The following is a 15,669-nucleotide window of genomic DNA, read 5'->3' on the forward strand; positions in this document are numbered from 1 at the left end:
CGCGGCAGCGCTTCCGGACTAGCGGGGGGGGCGGGGGGGGGCGAGTGGCCTGGCCGCCGTACCGCCGCCTTCGCCCTCAGCGTCTCCCCGCCGCCTCGCAGCGCCGAGGTACCTATGGCCGCCGCGCGCCAAGCGAGGTAGGCCAGGCCTGGGTGGGGTAAGGGCGCGGCCCGCACCGGGACCGCGCTTCGTTACGCTTCGGCAGCGTGAAGGGGGAGAAGGGAGGGGGAGAGGAGAGGGGAGGGGGAAGGGGAGGGGAAGGGGAGGGGGAGGGGGAGGGGGAGGGGGAGGGGGAGGTTTTCCCAGCAGGCAGAGCGCTGCTCGGCCGTGCCGCTGTGCATGCTGGGAGTTGTGGCGCCCGGGGTCCTCCCGGCGGCCGCCCAACCTCCCGGTATTTACCTCCATAACCACACAGTTACCTGGGGTTTCAGTGTAGTCACCGCCAGTGGTGTGGTACCGCCGCTTTGGCAGTGGCGGTACCAAGGATTTACGGTTGGGGAAACCGGTTAAATGGAAGTTTGTCACAGGTTGAAAGGTATAAGAGAGCCAGCGTAGGAACATCCTGTGCTGGGACTGCCTGAGGGATCAGGGTTGGGACTCCTGACCTGACGTTGTCGAGGTGCTTGGTGTTTGCTAGCATGCAAATGTAAACGTGACAGGAAAGCACGGAGCAGGCTGTGATGTTGAGGTGTTTATTTTTTATTTTTAGGAAACTTTCTGACTCCACTTGGAGGAAGGCAGGAAGAAGAAAAACCTGCGCTTTTTGCCGAGTTGTATCAGAGTTGCCTGTCTGTGTACAAACTGCTCAGTACTCATCTTTACAGTAACCAACAAACAGAAACAATAAGCTGCAAACCTGAAAAGCACCTCTTTAGAAAGAACGATATGTTCATTTTGGATGCATCTTCTCACAGTCTAAGAAATTTATTTTTGTGAAAAAAGATTTTATCATTCTGTGTTTTCATAAGAGGCAGAAAGGACTCATAGAACAAGCATTTTGAAACTCAAGCCTATACAGCTTGACAGCCCTTGGGTTTTTGTAATAAATGTCCCCATGCAAACTGCATTTTCCATCTTACAACTTCGTTAGATACAGTGAGTTAATAGTGAGATAATTTCTTCTCATGATGGCACTCTTTTCTCAAACTAGTCAACAGGGTTTTCATGCTTTGCTATGGAAATGTGGTACACTCTGGCCTTTTTCAAGATACCAACAACTGTTTGCTGTCTCTTTCAACATCAACAATGGAGAAAAAGCTAGCTATTTCAGTTTTATGACATCTTCTAGCACTGCATTACCAGTGGATCCCAAAGGAACTGATGTCGTTCATACCAAGAAAAGGTCTGAAATTGATTATGAAGAAGAAGAAGGATGGGATGAAGATGCTAAAGGAATACCTGAAGAGAAACTCCACTTTCCTTCCTCTGCTGGAGCTCCGAAGAAACGGTTGATGAATCCAGTTCTTTCAAGGCATAGGTTTACCAACATACAGCCTCCAGAAAAACCTTTGCAGGCTGAGGAATGGAACAGGCTGAGGGAAAGCTTTTTGTCACCTAGAATATTTGAAGAAGTTATGTTTAACAGTATGGTCAGGTGCAACAGCCCCATTGATGTAGCTAAGTCCTTGCTGACTCACGTGGCAAAGAGTAATGGTGACATTGCATATAATTTGTTGGTCAAATATCTGGCATTGTGTGTCCAGCAGGGGCAGACTTCAGAAATTTGTGATGTGTATGATATAATGAAAACCAGATTTAAGATTTTAGAAAGTGGGGCTTACAACCTTCTTATCAGAGGGCTGAGTAATTCAGATCAATGGAGAATGGCCTTGACTCTTTTGGAAGAAGTAAAAAAGATTATGATTCCCTCACGGACGAACTATGAATCTTGTATCAAAGCAGCCAGCCGTCACCAAGAAATGAACCTCGCATTTGACCTTTATCATGAAATGTTGGCTAAGGATTTGGTCCCAACGTTGGATGTCCTGCAGGCCTTTTTTGACTTCAGCAGGGGTATGAAAGGTGCTGAGTTACAAAAAGAGCTGTTTGGTATCCTCTTATATTTGAGAGAGAATCAAATATACCCTCACAGAACATTTATGCGGAGTATAAAGCTATGGTTTGAAAGGTAAATAATGTTTCAGTAGCAAGCTCCAGTTCATGAGGATGGGGTTCAGATTATTCCACAGATCAAGTCTAATAACATCCCTCAATATCTCATTTTGGTTGTTGCTTTTCCACAAGAGACACATTGTCCTGAAAAGATGCATTTTATTTTTGCTCCCAAATTAGTGTAAAATTCTTGCTGATTTCACCTTTTATCGAAAGATTTTACCTGTTATATGTTATTCCTTGGTACAGAAGGTAGGAAATTGTGATGAGTCTTGGCTGTCCGAAATGTCTCACTTCGTCTCTTTCTGGGATTGGTACATGTGGAATATTGACTGGTATGAGGGTTTTTTGTGTAATCTATAAGTGTGTAGAAGTACTAAGTTATTTGAAATTAGATAGTTTCTCTCTTTAAAGGAAAGAGGTAGCAAATTTAGCTTAGGTTAAGTGAAGATTAAATGTTGCCTTGGTATAGCTTAATCTTAATTATTCTATAATAAAGGAGAGGAATAATCCTAATAGGAGGCTCTGTTTTAACACAGTATTTAGGAGGCCATGCAGTTTGTTTTCATTAGTGAAGGTCGGACTCCACAAATTACAACTAGTTATGCTGCAAATGCACAGTGTAGCTCACCTGAGCCGATCGCATATCTGTCATGCCGTTGTATGTGAGCCTATGACTTTTTTTAACTGTTGGCTTTGGTTTATGTAAGCTACACAGCCATTTTACAAGCTGGTCTTCCCAGATGGAAAACATGGCTGTGGGAATGCACTACGATTATTAGAATGGTTTATACTGCTGTCCCTTAGCTATTTTCTTTCCTGAGAGCTGCTAGGGAGCAGGCAGAGTAGCCTTCAGTCGGGATGAACTGGTTTAGTGGGTAAAAATCTGTTTGTGGGGTGCTGTTTTCCCAGTGAGTAGAGAAGGACTTACCTGTAGGTGTGTGCTGCATGTGCCCAAAACTCAACTTAATAAAAGGTCCTTGGCAAGGAGACTGCAGGGGCAATGAACGTGTTGAAGAGCTGTATATTGCCTGTATATGGTGGAAAACCAGTGCTGCAAGCTGAAGCTAGACAAACTCCTGTTTTATCTTTAATATTGTGTTTGACTATTAGAACAATTCATGAAAGATTGAGGTAGACGCGTGTTTTAAGATCAATGTTGGGTGTTTCCCTAAAGGAAGTAGTGTTTCAAACATGAAGAAGAAACAAAGTCCGTAAAAGAGGGGTGAAAGTAGGTGATCCGTTACCCCATCTAGGGTTTTTTTGGTGAACCTGTACAAAATGCTCAGTTTTACCCGTCTCTTCCAATTGCTAGTGCTGAACTTGTATATGCTGGTGGTTGATAATAAATAAGCCGCTTATGTGGAGCTACCAAAAAGAAGTAGAATCTGACAACTTCTAGCACTGTTAGTCTTGCAAAACTGATGCAGATTGGGACATAACTTTTGCTGACAAGGGAAATGGGTGGTACGGTAAGCAGGGAAGTGAACTCTGTAAGTGTAACTGAGTGGGTGTTAGTTTTAAACAAACAAAATAAAATTTTTCTGAAGAGCAGACCAGCGCCAACTTCTAATAGTAAATACAGCCAGATCCAATACAGATATCTGAGTGTACAACAAGGAATCACAGTATTTTCTGTTGCCTGTTGCCCTTTTAAGAAGACTGAAGAACTGCTATGTATCAGGCTGAGAAATGGGAAAGGAGAGCAGAAGCAGGGCAGTTATTCCAAAGCCCACAGCATGTGTGATCGCGCAGTCTATGATAGTAAATACAGTGGCAAAGGGAGAGGTGTCTGCAGTTGTGTGTTGGCATGGGTATTTCTATTCTGTAACCTATTCTCTTTTGGATCTTGTGGGCAAAAAGGAATACTTACACCAGCGGGATGGCAGCTGTGGTAGTGGTTGTGGTGGAGTCAGAAAGTCTCAACGCAGCATTTTGGTACGAGCATATCTTTCATAATCTCTCAGGATGACATCTGCATAGAAGTCTTGATTCCTGCTTTCTTATCTGGCTTCTGAGGTGCTTTATGGGTGTATAGGGCAGCAACTTAAAAACTGTCAGTGCAGCCTGATTGTTTGTATGGTTCTTAATATTTGGGGACAGCATAAATGGGAAGTTGATTGTGTTAGTTCTCTGAATGTTGTTAAATGCTGATTCTTTATATAATATTTTCAGGCATTGCTAAATTGTATAGGAATCTTTGTATTATTTCTTTGGGGGTAAATGATTGGTCTTCTATTTCTAAATGTTGACGAAACTAGCATTATTCTTTATCTGTAATTCAGGCACTGTTAAATAAGAATCTAATGTTTTTATTTATCTTTCCCTGTGTACATATTAGTATACCAGGAGGGAACTGGAGAGGACACCTGACCAACATTAAAGACAGGTAAATACCACATTTTATTTAAAAGTGAGACATTGTCTTTGATTATTCTGTCTTGAACTCTTCTTTTGAAAATATGAAAAATAGCTTTCCTCGTATAAGAAAATACTTTAATCCTTCAGAACATGAACCTTTGTTGTGTACATATGATTTCCCAAACTCTGGTTTCCAACTCTTGTGCATTAAACCAGACCCAACATGCACAGTTGGAAAGGAGTTGTACTATGCAGAGCCAAGACAGAAAAACACAGAGAAAAATTAAGAGCTACCATTTTACTGGGTGGCTTAGTTGGTTCCTGTTTAGTAATTAAAGACTTACTTTTTTGGTTGACTTTATAATGCCATCATTTAACAGGATATTTAACAGAGCAGCTTTGGTGTGTAAATGGATGTCGTCTTGAAAACTGATACTATTCACAGATCACAGTTAATTTGTACAGATGGAAGGGTTCTCACTTCCCACCCAATTTTCAGCAAAGACAAAATTATTCTTATGTTAGGTTTTCACAGGGATAACTTGGGTATGGGTTTCTGTTGCAGCATAGTTTTCTTAATGTCTGTAAATTCCTATTTTAAATGTTATTCTATTTGAAATGTCGTTCTGTGTTTTTATAGCAATTTAGCAACTATAACGGTATTAATTATAAGAATGTCTCCAATGGATTATGGGTTTTTTTGGTGGTTTATAAAAATGCACTGTGTTGCATACTCTGAAGTAAAAGCACGTATACAGTCTGCTGCTTTTGAAGCCCCGGAAAGAACAACACAACTCACGGTCCTAAGAGTAAGGGTTGTTCACTGTACGATAGATTATTATTATTATTATTATGTATTAGTGTATGTGTTACTATACCGTACTATGATAATTAATCAATTTCTAGGCAACCTTTCTCAGCCTTTAGAGTTTTAAAATTCTGAAGTTGATTGTCTTGGTTAACAGGTAGCTTGTTTTCTTACTGTCTGTAAACTCTCTTACAGACTTTGAGAGCTGAACTAATTTAGATCACCTCACATTTTATCACAGATTAAGAATCTGTGATCAAAGTGGTGACAAGGTGCTATATTATAGTTATTTTGTGATAACTGTATGAACATTTTTATTATGAAATAAACAATTTTGAGGTAGCCTACTTGGATAAGTATTTGAATAAAATTAAAATGGTTTCAAGGAAAGAAAAAGAATGTAAGAGTTTTGTTGTTTAAATTAAATGGCTGCTGACAGCAAAGATCCTTAGGATTTCAGAAATGCAATAAAAAAACCTGTTTGTTGGTTCTTTTGGGTTTTTTTGTGGAGTTTTTTTGTTGGTTCTAAGCATAAAGGACAAAGCCCTTAAGGTGTCTCTGAAACTCATGTGACCCTGACTAGACTCATCTCTGCAGCTGGCATAACTGATGTCTTAAAACATGAATCTTGAGTTAAAAAATCCAGAGGAACTATTTTTTCCTAAACTGATTTTGACAGTTTAATAGGCTTATTCATATGTTATTCAATTTTGTATAAATACTAGCAGTTATATCTAAGATGCTCAAATCCAGGATATTTTTTTCTTCCTCTAGCACTGAGCTCCTAATTTCTTTGAACTCTGATAGTCAGAAGCTTGAACCCCCTGCAAACAAACGCTGGCTATTTTTCTTTGAGAGTTACAAAAGCTTTGGATTTCCAAAGCTGGCTATAGAAAGCTGCAATTCAAGTTTTGAACCTGCATTCAGATTACTGTAGCATGTCTGACTTCACGCTTGATATGTTGGTGCCATGATACTCCAAATCTATCTCAAAAAAAATAGTTAAATGGTCAGTTAGCTGTAAGGACAGCTATATATCCTGCAGAGGTGAAAGCCATTTGTGTGGGAATTTCTTGGCATGAAATCCTAAAATGATCAATGAGGAGTTACAGAATTTGCAAGATAATTTTAAAGGTATGGTTGTGAAAAAGCAGCACTCAGACTAAGAGTCCAGTCTTGCAAGATGCTGGTTGTTTCTTGTGCCTGTTTTGCCTGTGCTCCCTTTGGGAATCCATATTGAGAATTCACAAGAAGCAACTGGCTTCAGGAGATTTGGTTTTTGACAGGTGATTGGGTGAGTTGACTTGTTGGGATATGGGGAGTTGTTTTTTCCAAGTAATCTGAAAGTGGTAGTTGCAGAAGGATCCAAGTTAACTATGGGACAGGTCCTTAAAGTTTAGGCTTAATGATTCTGAAATAGTCTCATAACAATTCGTTAGGCCTTTCTCCTCTGTTGCCAAACTGTGAAGTTCCTTAATGCTATTAGAGGTATTTAATGGTAACTTTACAGGTATATGAATAGCCAGTCTCATTGCTTATATTAATGTGTAGGCTAAGGCTGCAGTGGCCACAGTGGGTTGAACAACTGGAGTGTATTGTGTGTATGTAGCAGTGAATGTCCATTGTTGTGATTCCATGCGTGACTTCTTTTGATTCAGTAAATGCACTGTCAGCATTGCAATTAATGCAGTCTTGGCTTCCAGTATGTGCATTAATGTATACTAGACATCAACTGTTGGGAGAATTTAACATTTCTGATTGCTGTGGTTTTAGAAAATTACAATGTCTTAGCTTTGGCATCTCTAGGATCTCTCTGTGGAGGTAGCCAGGGGAGAGTAACTCCTTCCATTTTGACACTTAAAGCTCAAATCCTGTGATTCAGTTCTGAGATTGGTCTTGTGAAAATAAGATATTTGGATGGATTTAGAGAAGAATGGTTACTCCTTCAGTTCAAACTATGCCCAGTTGGGTGAATATAGGCTTCTGAACACAGCATGATAAAAAGGAAAAATGTGAAACATCAGCAACACACCCTGCATATGTGAGAAGCTTAAGTGGGAGCAAGCAGCATTGCTTGTCAGCCAGGACAAACCAAAGGCCCATTCAGACTAACTGTCATTTTATCGCCTGCTGGAGGAGCTACTAGATTCTGCTTTTTCTTGGTACTGTGGCTGGAGTGTCCGGTGTGGCGATGAAGATTGCAAGCTGGATCTGATGTCTAATATCATTGGCAGAAGTATTTGAGAACAGACATGACTGACCGTGAATTTCCTTAGAGTATGTTAATGTCCTATCTGACCGTTTCTTTTTCCTTTTTCATGTAGTTACTAAAGAATTAAGCTTGGAAAAATTTCTAGGTTTAACCCACAATCAGAGATGCAAGTCAAGAAGTGTACCCATGAAGTCTATGTATATTTGTAGTTCATTGTTTTGTCTTTAGAAAGTGTATTTGCAAAACTTTCAGATAAGTTTTTTAGGAAAAACAAAAGGTTCACAATTTAAGCACAGAGAGGCAGGTTGTTTTGTCTCATTCTCTCACTGTTACCCCACCTTACATGCTGGTTTTGTGGTGGGCCCAGAGGTTCATGGTAATAATGTATGACATACATTTTTCACATGGGTATGGAGTTGTGCATTGAGTTGATTATGTGTTTAGTTTATAGGGGCTAATGGAAGAGACAGCTAGGAAAGGAAAGAATGAACAACTGGGACATGGAAGTGATGATAATTCAAGTCTGATTTCCTTCAGATTATGTGTTAGGGCAGAGGTCGTGGCTGCGGGACATGAAACAACAGAAAAGGCCAGATACTAAAAAATAGGTTTGTTCTTTCTCTCAAGGTATAGTTCTGGGGATCATACAAAAATCTAGAGGTGGCCACAGAAGTTAGGCCTGTCTTGTTTTGCTTCCCAACCATAGCAGTTGACATGATTCTCTTGGTTGTGGTTTGTTTTGATGGCCTTTCCCAGTGCTGGGGAGTTTTTGCAGCACTAGAGTGGTTAGAAAAATCGTTGGGCCTCTTGGCTGGCATGGGTCTGTGTGTTCTCTGTAGTGTTGCCTCACTCATGCTGTTCTGGAAAATTTTTTCCGGATCTGCTATGACGTGCCTAAAAGAGGAAGAGGAAACCTAAAGAGCTTGAGGTGTGTTTTTTCACGTCCCCCATTGTTCTGTTCTGTAATCTTTTATGATGGATTTTTAGTCTCTTTGGTCTTTTAGTATGAAAAACATGCATGAACAGATCAACGGAGAGTTCTTGTCCGTGTCAGAGACAAAACAACCTATGATTCAGGATTTGCAGAACCACAATTTTCACCACAGCTGCTGACTCTACAATGGGGAAACTAGGAGCACTGAGAAGTGGACAATGTGAATGACAGAGGAAACTGTCCTGGTGCTGCAAAGAATCATACAATTACTGACACAGCTGTGCATGATGGAGCGATGTTTCTGGCTCTCGGAAATGAACACTAAATGATGGCACTGGGTGACTGTAGCTGCAGAGCTCTTTCATCTGCAGCAGTCCACATTCCTAGATTCATGTGATGATATTTAGCCTGTGCTACAGAGCAGGAACTAAAGTTTCTTAGCAATAAAGAAACAAGTAGTGATTAGTTGCCAGGAGATAGCAATGTAAAGCTGCTTTCTGTTTGGGTGCAGTCAGTCTGATATGAGAAAAACTCTGGTGGAATTGGGCATCATACAGACGCACAGTGCCAGTGTTTTCTTAGTATTGCTGAGGGCTTTCAAAGCAAACAGTATTTCTGTTTTAGTCACATTCTGCTCTCAGTCTGTTCACTTTGACCGCCTTAGAGACATCTGAACAGTCTTAGCCTAGAAATAAGAAGGGCCAATATCAAAAGACAGGTGGCACAAAGAAGGCAGATTTGCTCATTATTTGCTTTTCCAACTACATGGCAGATTTGTGTTACTACTTTTTTTTTTTTGGGGTGGGGGTATTCCTACACCTGTGACAGGTTTGGTTATTCCAATCCTTGATTAACCAGGCACAGATTGATTAGCTTTTTTGTAGGAGCAGTCAGTGGCAAAATAGTGGAGCATTTCACTGGTACATTTTCTTATAACACTTTGGAATGGATTTATAGCTAGACCAAGGCTCTGTGGCCCATCTGCTAGCTTCAACTAGTCTGCCTACAGCTACTTCTTATGCTCTGGCCAGGCCAGTGCCACTGCATGACTTTCCCATATTGAGATCTGGGCTGTATGTGTCCATGGTGACTTTCCTGTGTAGTCAGGAAACTTCCAAATATTGCAGATGTGGAGGTTTGTGGTAATGCTGGGAATTGAACCCTGACCTCTCAAGGCCTAAATAAATGCTGGCAAATATTTAAATACTTCCCCCCACCCCCCATGTTCTCGTGCAGAGTTTTAGTCCTAAATCCTCAACCATCTCTAGAGTTAAATCTTTGATCCTGATCACACTAAATCACATTTCTAGTGACTTCAGTAGGTTTTGGATGCATCCCAGAAAGAGTGCAATTAATTTTCTGATGATTGTACAGTGTTGGAGTTCTTGTAAAGAATTGTGCTCATACACTCAATAAGTTAGTAAAAATTTAAGGTATTTCTTATTTAAAAGCCTTTATCCTTTTATTTTTTTGTTTTACTATTATTACAGCGGACAGTGCCCAGTTTGCAATCATCAGCTGGAGGATAGTGACCTGACCGAAGAGGAGTATAATAATCTCAGAGAAAGAATAATAAGGGATGTGATACATGGAACTGACACTTTTAGAAAGACAAGCCCACAGGTAGGTCTTGCACGCTGTCGGGTTCGTTGGCTAGGATGGTAATATACAATTAATGTTTGAGTACTTTGAAAACACCACAAATCTTTTTTTCTTTGCTTTAAACATTAATAGCCCATTAGATACTGTAGTATCCTATGTATTTTTTTCAGTTATGTTTACAAAATGGGTCTAAATCTTGACCACTTTCATATTGTCTTTGTTCTTATATTTTCAGTCAGCTGTTAATGGATACTGAAATAATTAAAATGTGATTATTTTTTTTTTACATCAAAAAATTTAAAAGGTATGGAAATCTTCTAATCCTTCAAAAGCTAAATTTTAAATATGGAATAAACCACAGTAACTATAACAAAATAAGACATCTAGTATTTTGAGCTTGCAAAGAAGTAGAAGTCCTAGTGTTTCTTAAGTTTAGTATCATATCTGAATATTTGATTTTTCAGTTGGGCAGCTGTTTGCCAGAAACAATAAAGAACCAATTATAATTTTCTTCAGTTGGCTTTCGCAACCCACCAACCAAGCAACTACCCCTCAGTTTTAAAGATATGCTTTCATATTTGTAATTATAGCATACATCAGGAGCATGAAGCTTTTCAAAGGTCATTGTAAACGTATGAGAGGGCATAATTCCTGGACGCTATAATATATTGCAGTTCTATTCCTTACTCATTTGGTGTGGAGATTAGTGGTTCAGCAATACCGGTACCGATTGAAGCTGAGCTCCGCTAGATGGAGCCCGCGCTACATCGCAGGGTGGTTTTGCTTTACCTTTGTTAAGCGTTGATGTCATTTTGCTGCAGCTGGCACCTCAGTTCTGCACCAGTTCTGAAAATACGGGAAGGGACAGCAGGTTTAATTCTTCAGGCTTTCTGCAGACACAGACATTGTGCATGTGTAACAGTTACAGAAACTTGAAATGGTTAGCGTTGGGGTGCTTGTAGTACATGCAGCCTACTGTTCAGACATCTGATTTCCACACAGATTTTCTCCTCAGTTCAGGACTTTTAGCTCATCTAGCTGTGAATTGTACAGGAGAGTAAAATTATCCTGAAAGTAGCAATAATTTTAAGTATTTAATGGGTACTGGTGTTCTATAATATTATTACTGGTATATAAAATTATAAGATAAACAAAAGGATGTATTGTACAACTAACTCTATCTGTTCTCTAAATGCCTTTGTGAAAATTATGGTTGAGGTTGGTTTATTAAAGGCAGCGACAGCAACAAAGCTCGTAATTCTTTAACCAGTTAACTGTGTAGTCTGTGAAGTTTCATTTCTGTTCCCTTTGGTGACTGCGGCTTGAAAACTCCAAATTTGTCAAGTACACAGGGCTAGATGAGCAGTACTAGTTGAAGGCAGGGAGATTTAGGAAGGGAGTTCTGGGTAACAGGACATTTGTGCCCAAGCTGAGCAGTAGTGGAAATTATGTTCCCCCTGTTTGAGAACCTGACTGATCAAATGAATGCAATCTAATGAAACAAAGACTCAATACACTATTTTAAGTTTTGATGTCAGTAGATTTTGTTAGTCTGTGTGATAGCTGAAATTCCATCATATACCACTCTGGGGCCACCCACTTGCTAGTTCCAAGCTGACCTTGTTCCAGTTCCCTGTTGGTAGGCAGTCACCAGGAGGCTGAGTGGAGATGAACTTGGTGTGTTTACTGTTGGCCATACAGCTTAAAGTTTGCTCCCTCAGTGAATTTTGAGCATGGATGTGGGGGCAGAGGCAAAACAGTGTCGTGATGTGTCAGAGGTTTCTAGAAATAAATTTGGGACTTTTTAGTTGCCTTTGTGCTGTGAAAGCAGATGTGGTGATGAAAATATGCTGCCCATTTTAGGTATGCCAGACTGTGTGACTTCTCCTGCAGCCAGGGTTTTCCAGGGGGGAAACTAGGTGAAGTGGCTGAAAATAGGATGCAAGCAAGTATATGAGAAGGGGGGGTTTCCATTTTCCAGTCAGTCACTTTTTTTGTAGTAGCCACAATTCAAATAGGAAACATTTTAGCTTTCTATTCCTTCTTTACTCCTAATTAGTTTTCTTCAGAGCATCCGTGTTTCTTGCAATGAAATGATTATTCAGGGAAACAGTCTGAGTTGCTTTGAGCTCTAAACATTTTTTTCCAACAATGTTTCAAACTGAATATGTCATGCATTTGGAATATTTTTTTTTTCCTACTGAGGAATAATTTTGTCATATGTCTTACTTTTGCAACAGTATCATTGCTTTATTTGATTTTATTTCTCTCACTTAAGAATAAGTGCGATCAGAATAGAAAATTAGGAGCAAAGATTTGGTTTGTTGAGGATCCCCCAAAAGTAGTCTGTTGTGCTGTGATTTAAAAAAAAATCTTTTTTATAATTAGTTTTAGGAAAGAAAATCAAACAACTTGGGTTTGTATATCAGAATGGTAGTGAACACTATTTACAAATATGTTGAAATGATGGCTTGCATGAACTATAAAACTGATTATCTGTGATAAGGAAATACCACATTAAAAATAGACACCAATTCAGATTTCTACACACAACTACTGAATGGTCTATTAGGATGTCATATGATGATCTAATATAGCGAGCTGCAACCTTGCAGGCTGCTGTAGAAAGAAAACAATTGTAACAAGACTGTCACCTTTTGTACCAATATCTATATGATGTTTTCAGTTGGATGCCTGTTTACTCTGGCTGCATTTAATTGGGAGCTCTGCCATTGGGCCCAAGATGTTATAATTGGTATACTGAGAGGCAGTATTCAGCTTCTGCTATGATGACTGTAGTGTTGCAGCAGCTCCCAGGTGTTTCTCTCAAATACGAAAATGCAGTAATCTCATTCCCTTCATGGCAATTTCATACCCCTGATAAGGCTGAAAGGACTGTTGTACAGGGGGAAGGAAGCACATGGGGGATGTGTATGTGCTGTCAAGGCAGGAATAGATGGGTTTTGGGGCATGTAAAGTCCCCACACTAGATCTGGGCTAAGTGTGTAAAGGGGTTTTACATATTCTTCTAGAATCTAGAGGGGGAAAAGGAAGTGACCCATTCATCTCTGTGTTGTTTTTGCAACTGAATGAGGTTGTGCTGTTTCCAAGGAGCCTTGAAAATAAAGCTCACTCTCCTACTTTTAGATTGATGCTTTTTCTTTTCTATAATGCTTTGGTTCTCCTTCCACATACACATTTCCCCAACTCCATGATTTGCCCCAAAGCCATATGTGGTATATGTCAATCCTGTTCCTGAATGGAGTAGTTTATTACTTCCAAAACTCCTGTGTACTCCAGACTCTAAGAAAATTGTGTCTGACAGTCTACCATAACCCCATCTGGCAAAGCCTTAACTCCCAACTTCCAATGTGACCTTCTCATTCTTCTACCTGCTTTGTTGACTCTAAACTTGTGGTCAAAGTCAGCTAAATTGCCTGTACTTGAGCTGTTTCCAAGATGAGCTACCCTCGCCTGCCCTGAGATGCCTGGGTGATTATGGCTGTCCATCTTGCACCTGGATGTCATGGCTTCTTTGCCTGAGCCCAGGGAGAAAGAGAAGGCTGGCTAATTCAGTTAGGCCTGCTGTGTCCCCTGAGAAGATCAGAGGCTGAAGAGGAGAAAACCCTTTCCCAGCAAAGAGTTGATACTGTGTGCACAGTGCTACGTGCTGCAGCCCAGGCAATGTGTGCCATTCACCTCCTCTACCTCTATTCCCATATATGTTACCTCTTCCCTGCCACTGCCAGGGAGCAAAGAACTTTCTGACAGGAGGAAATATGGAAGGAAGAAGAAGGCTGGGTGGAATTTCTCCCATGGGTTCATGTGCCCCCTTCCCTCCCAGATATGTGCCGCACTGCAGCAAAGGGTTCAGGTTCCCAGTTAAGTGTCTGTCTTCTGCAGTAGGAGTGCAAGAACTTGGCATGTTGGTGAATGCTGCAAAGCCCCTTGCACTGGGATGGGGGCAGGTTTGGGCAAGAACAGTTCCTGTGGTTTCTTCTTGGGTGGGAATGACTGAAAGTCCGCTTGTCAGTTTGGGGTGGGGTGTCACTTTGCTAGGGTTCAGTTTAAAATGAGGGCAATTGGATTCAGAGCTAGAACTTCTGCAAGTTCTGTGCTGGCAGGATGAAAATCCTTCTGATGCCATCATGGGCTGAAAGCTTTCTGTTAGTTCTGGAGAGGAATGTAAGGGTGGTGAGCTGTAGTGAGGGTTAGGAATAGGGCTAAGCCTAACCTTCAAGATGGTAGAGATTTCTGAGCTTGCTTGTTCCCTTTCCCACAATGCCTCCTCTCCTCTCCTGAGGCCTAGAGTAGGATGAATGCTGAGGTTGGCTTAGATAAGCAAGTTACGACTTAATTTTTGGATGGGTATGAGCCACTGGCTTGTAGGTAGGCTGGGGTTCAGGATGGCAAGGATGGAAGAACCTGTTATTGCTGAATCTAGAAAGTCCTGAAAGTGTGGTGTTTGGGGATTAGTGTTTTGGATAGCAGGTGCCAGAGAACTTAAGTTCTTTCTGGAGTCTTACAGGTTCATTAGGATTGAGTGAGAGCTAATGCCGGTGGAGATGAAGGGCTTATTGGTAGCCTTTTGGGTGCGTGTTGGTGTTGGGCTATGACTAAGACTAGGGTAAGAGTTGATATTTGAGCGTTAAAATGCTTTAAGCACTTGCTTAATATGGCTGAGATTAGGCCAGAGCATTAAATTAGAGGTGGCATCGGTAAGGACAAACATGTTATCTAGTCTGCAACAACACTGATCAAAAAACTTGCTTACAGCTATTGTTTGATTATAGGATGGCCAGTGCTGAACAGTTTAATTCTACAGGTCTTGCAGAATAGCAGATCAATGACTAAGTTGTTGCCTTGTGGCTAATTTTTAGTTATGGGAAGGATAGCTTGTAGATAAGGATAGGGTTAGTATTGCAATTAGAATTAAATACACTGTTATCAAGCTTGAAGACTCCTGGATCATGAGGATGTGCAGTCATAGGTCTAGGGACGCCTACAAAGATGAGACAACATTTGCAGATAGGGTTGAACAGCTGCTTTTTTTTGTTTGTTTTCAGATCTCTGCTAAATATTGGCAACTGGACTCTGTCAGGGTAAGGTTAGTATTTAGTGGGGCAGAATCCTGCGTTGCCTTAAGAACCAGGTTTGCTGCTGGATCTTGTAACATCCACAAGGATAGAGAGCTTGTCTGAGTGGGGCTCAGGATTAGCTGTGAGTTTGTTTCAGTTGCAGTGGTTTGGCTAGAACTAGAGTTAGTTTGGGGGTTAGAGAGAATACTAGCCTTAGAGCTTGGTACACTACTCAGTCTTGTAGGTCTAGTAGGCACAGAATAAAGACAAGTAATGGTTTATGGCAGTTGTTGAGACAATTGCAGTAGTAGAGTGCTCAGAGTCGGAGTGCACTGCAGTCTTTATCCTGCCTCCATTTAATTCAGGGTGGATTGTTACACTCCTTTTGTGATATGATCTGCTAGAGAGGAGGGAACTTTCTGGGAGGAAGGAAAAGGAGGGGAAGAGGGGAGACCAAATGGGAAATTGGTGGTGAGAGACAAAGGCAGCTGGGATTTTTTCTAAGGTTTCTTCTTTCTAAGGAAGCAAACAGAAGCGCAGAGAGTCTTTTGGCAGGAGCATA

General features: G+C 40.8%; 1 protein-coding gene across 1 annotated transcript in view; it reads left to right on the top strand.

Moving 5' to 3' along the window:
- The first annotated feature begins 6 nt into the window (after positions 1–6).
- Positions 7–15,669, top strand: part of PRORP (protein only RNase P catalytic subunit) — a 53,081-nt gene continuing 37,418 nt past the window's right edge. The window contains exons 1-4 of the mRNA XM_075103348.1: positions 7–137; positions 710–2,128; positions 4,454–4,501; positions 9,918–10,050. Of these exons, the coding sequence (XP_074959449.1) occupies positions 1,125–2,128; positions 4,454–4,501; positions 9,918–10,050 (1,185 nt within the window). The 5' untranslated portion in view covers positions 7–137; positions 710–1,124. The remainder of the gene's footprint in view (positions 138–709; positions 2,129–4,453; positions 4,502–9,917; positions 10,051–15,669) is intronic.

Source organism: Phalacrocorax aristotelis, chromosome 9, assembly GCF_949628215.1.
Source record: "Phalacrocorax aristotelis chromosome 9, bGulAri2.1, whole genome shotgun sequence".
In the NCBI taxonomy this organism is placed as follows: domain Eukaryota; kingdom Metazoa; phylum Chordata; class Aves; order Suliformes; family Phalacrocoracidae; genus Phalacrocorax; species Phalacrocorax aristotelis.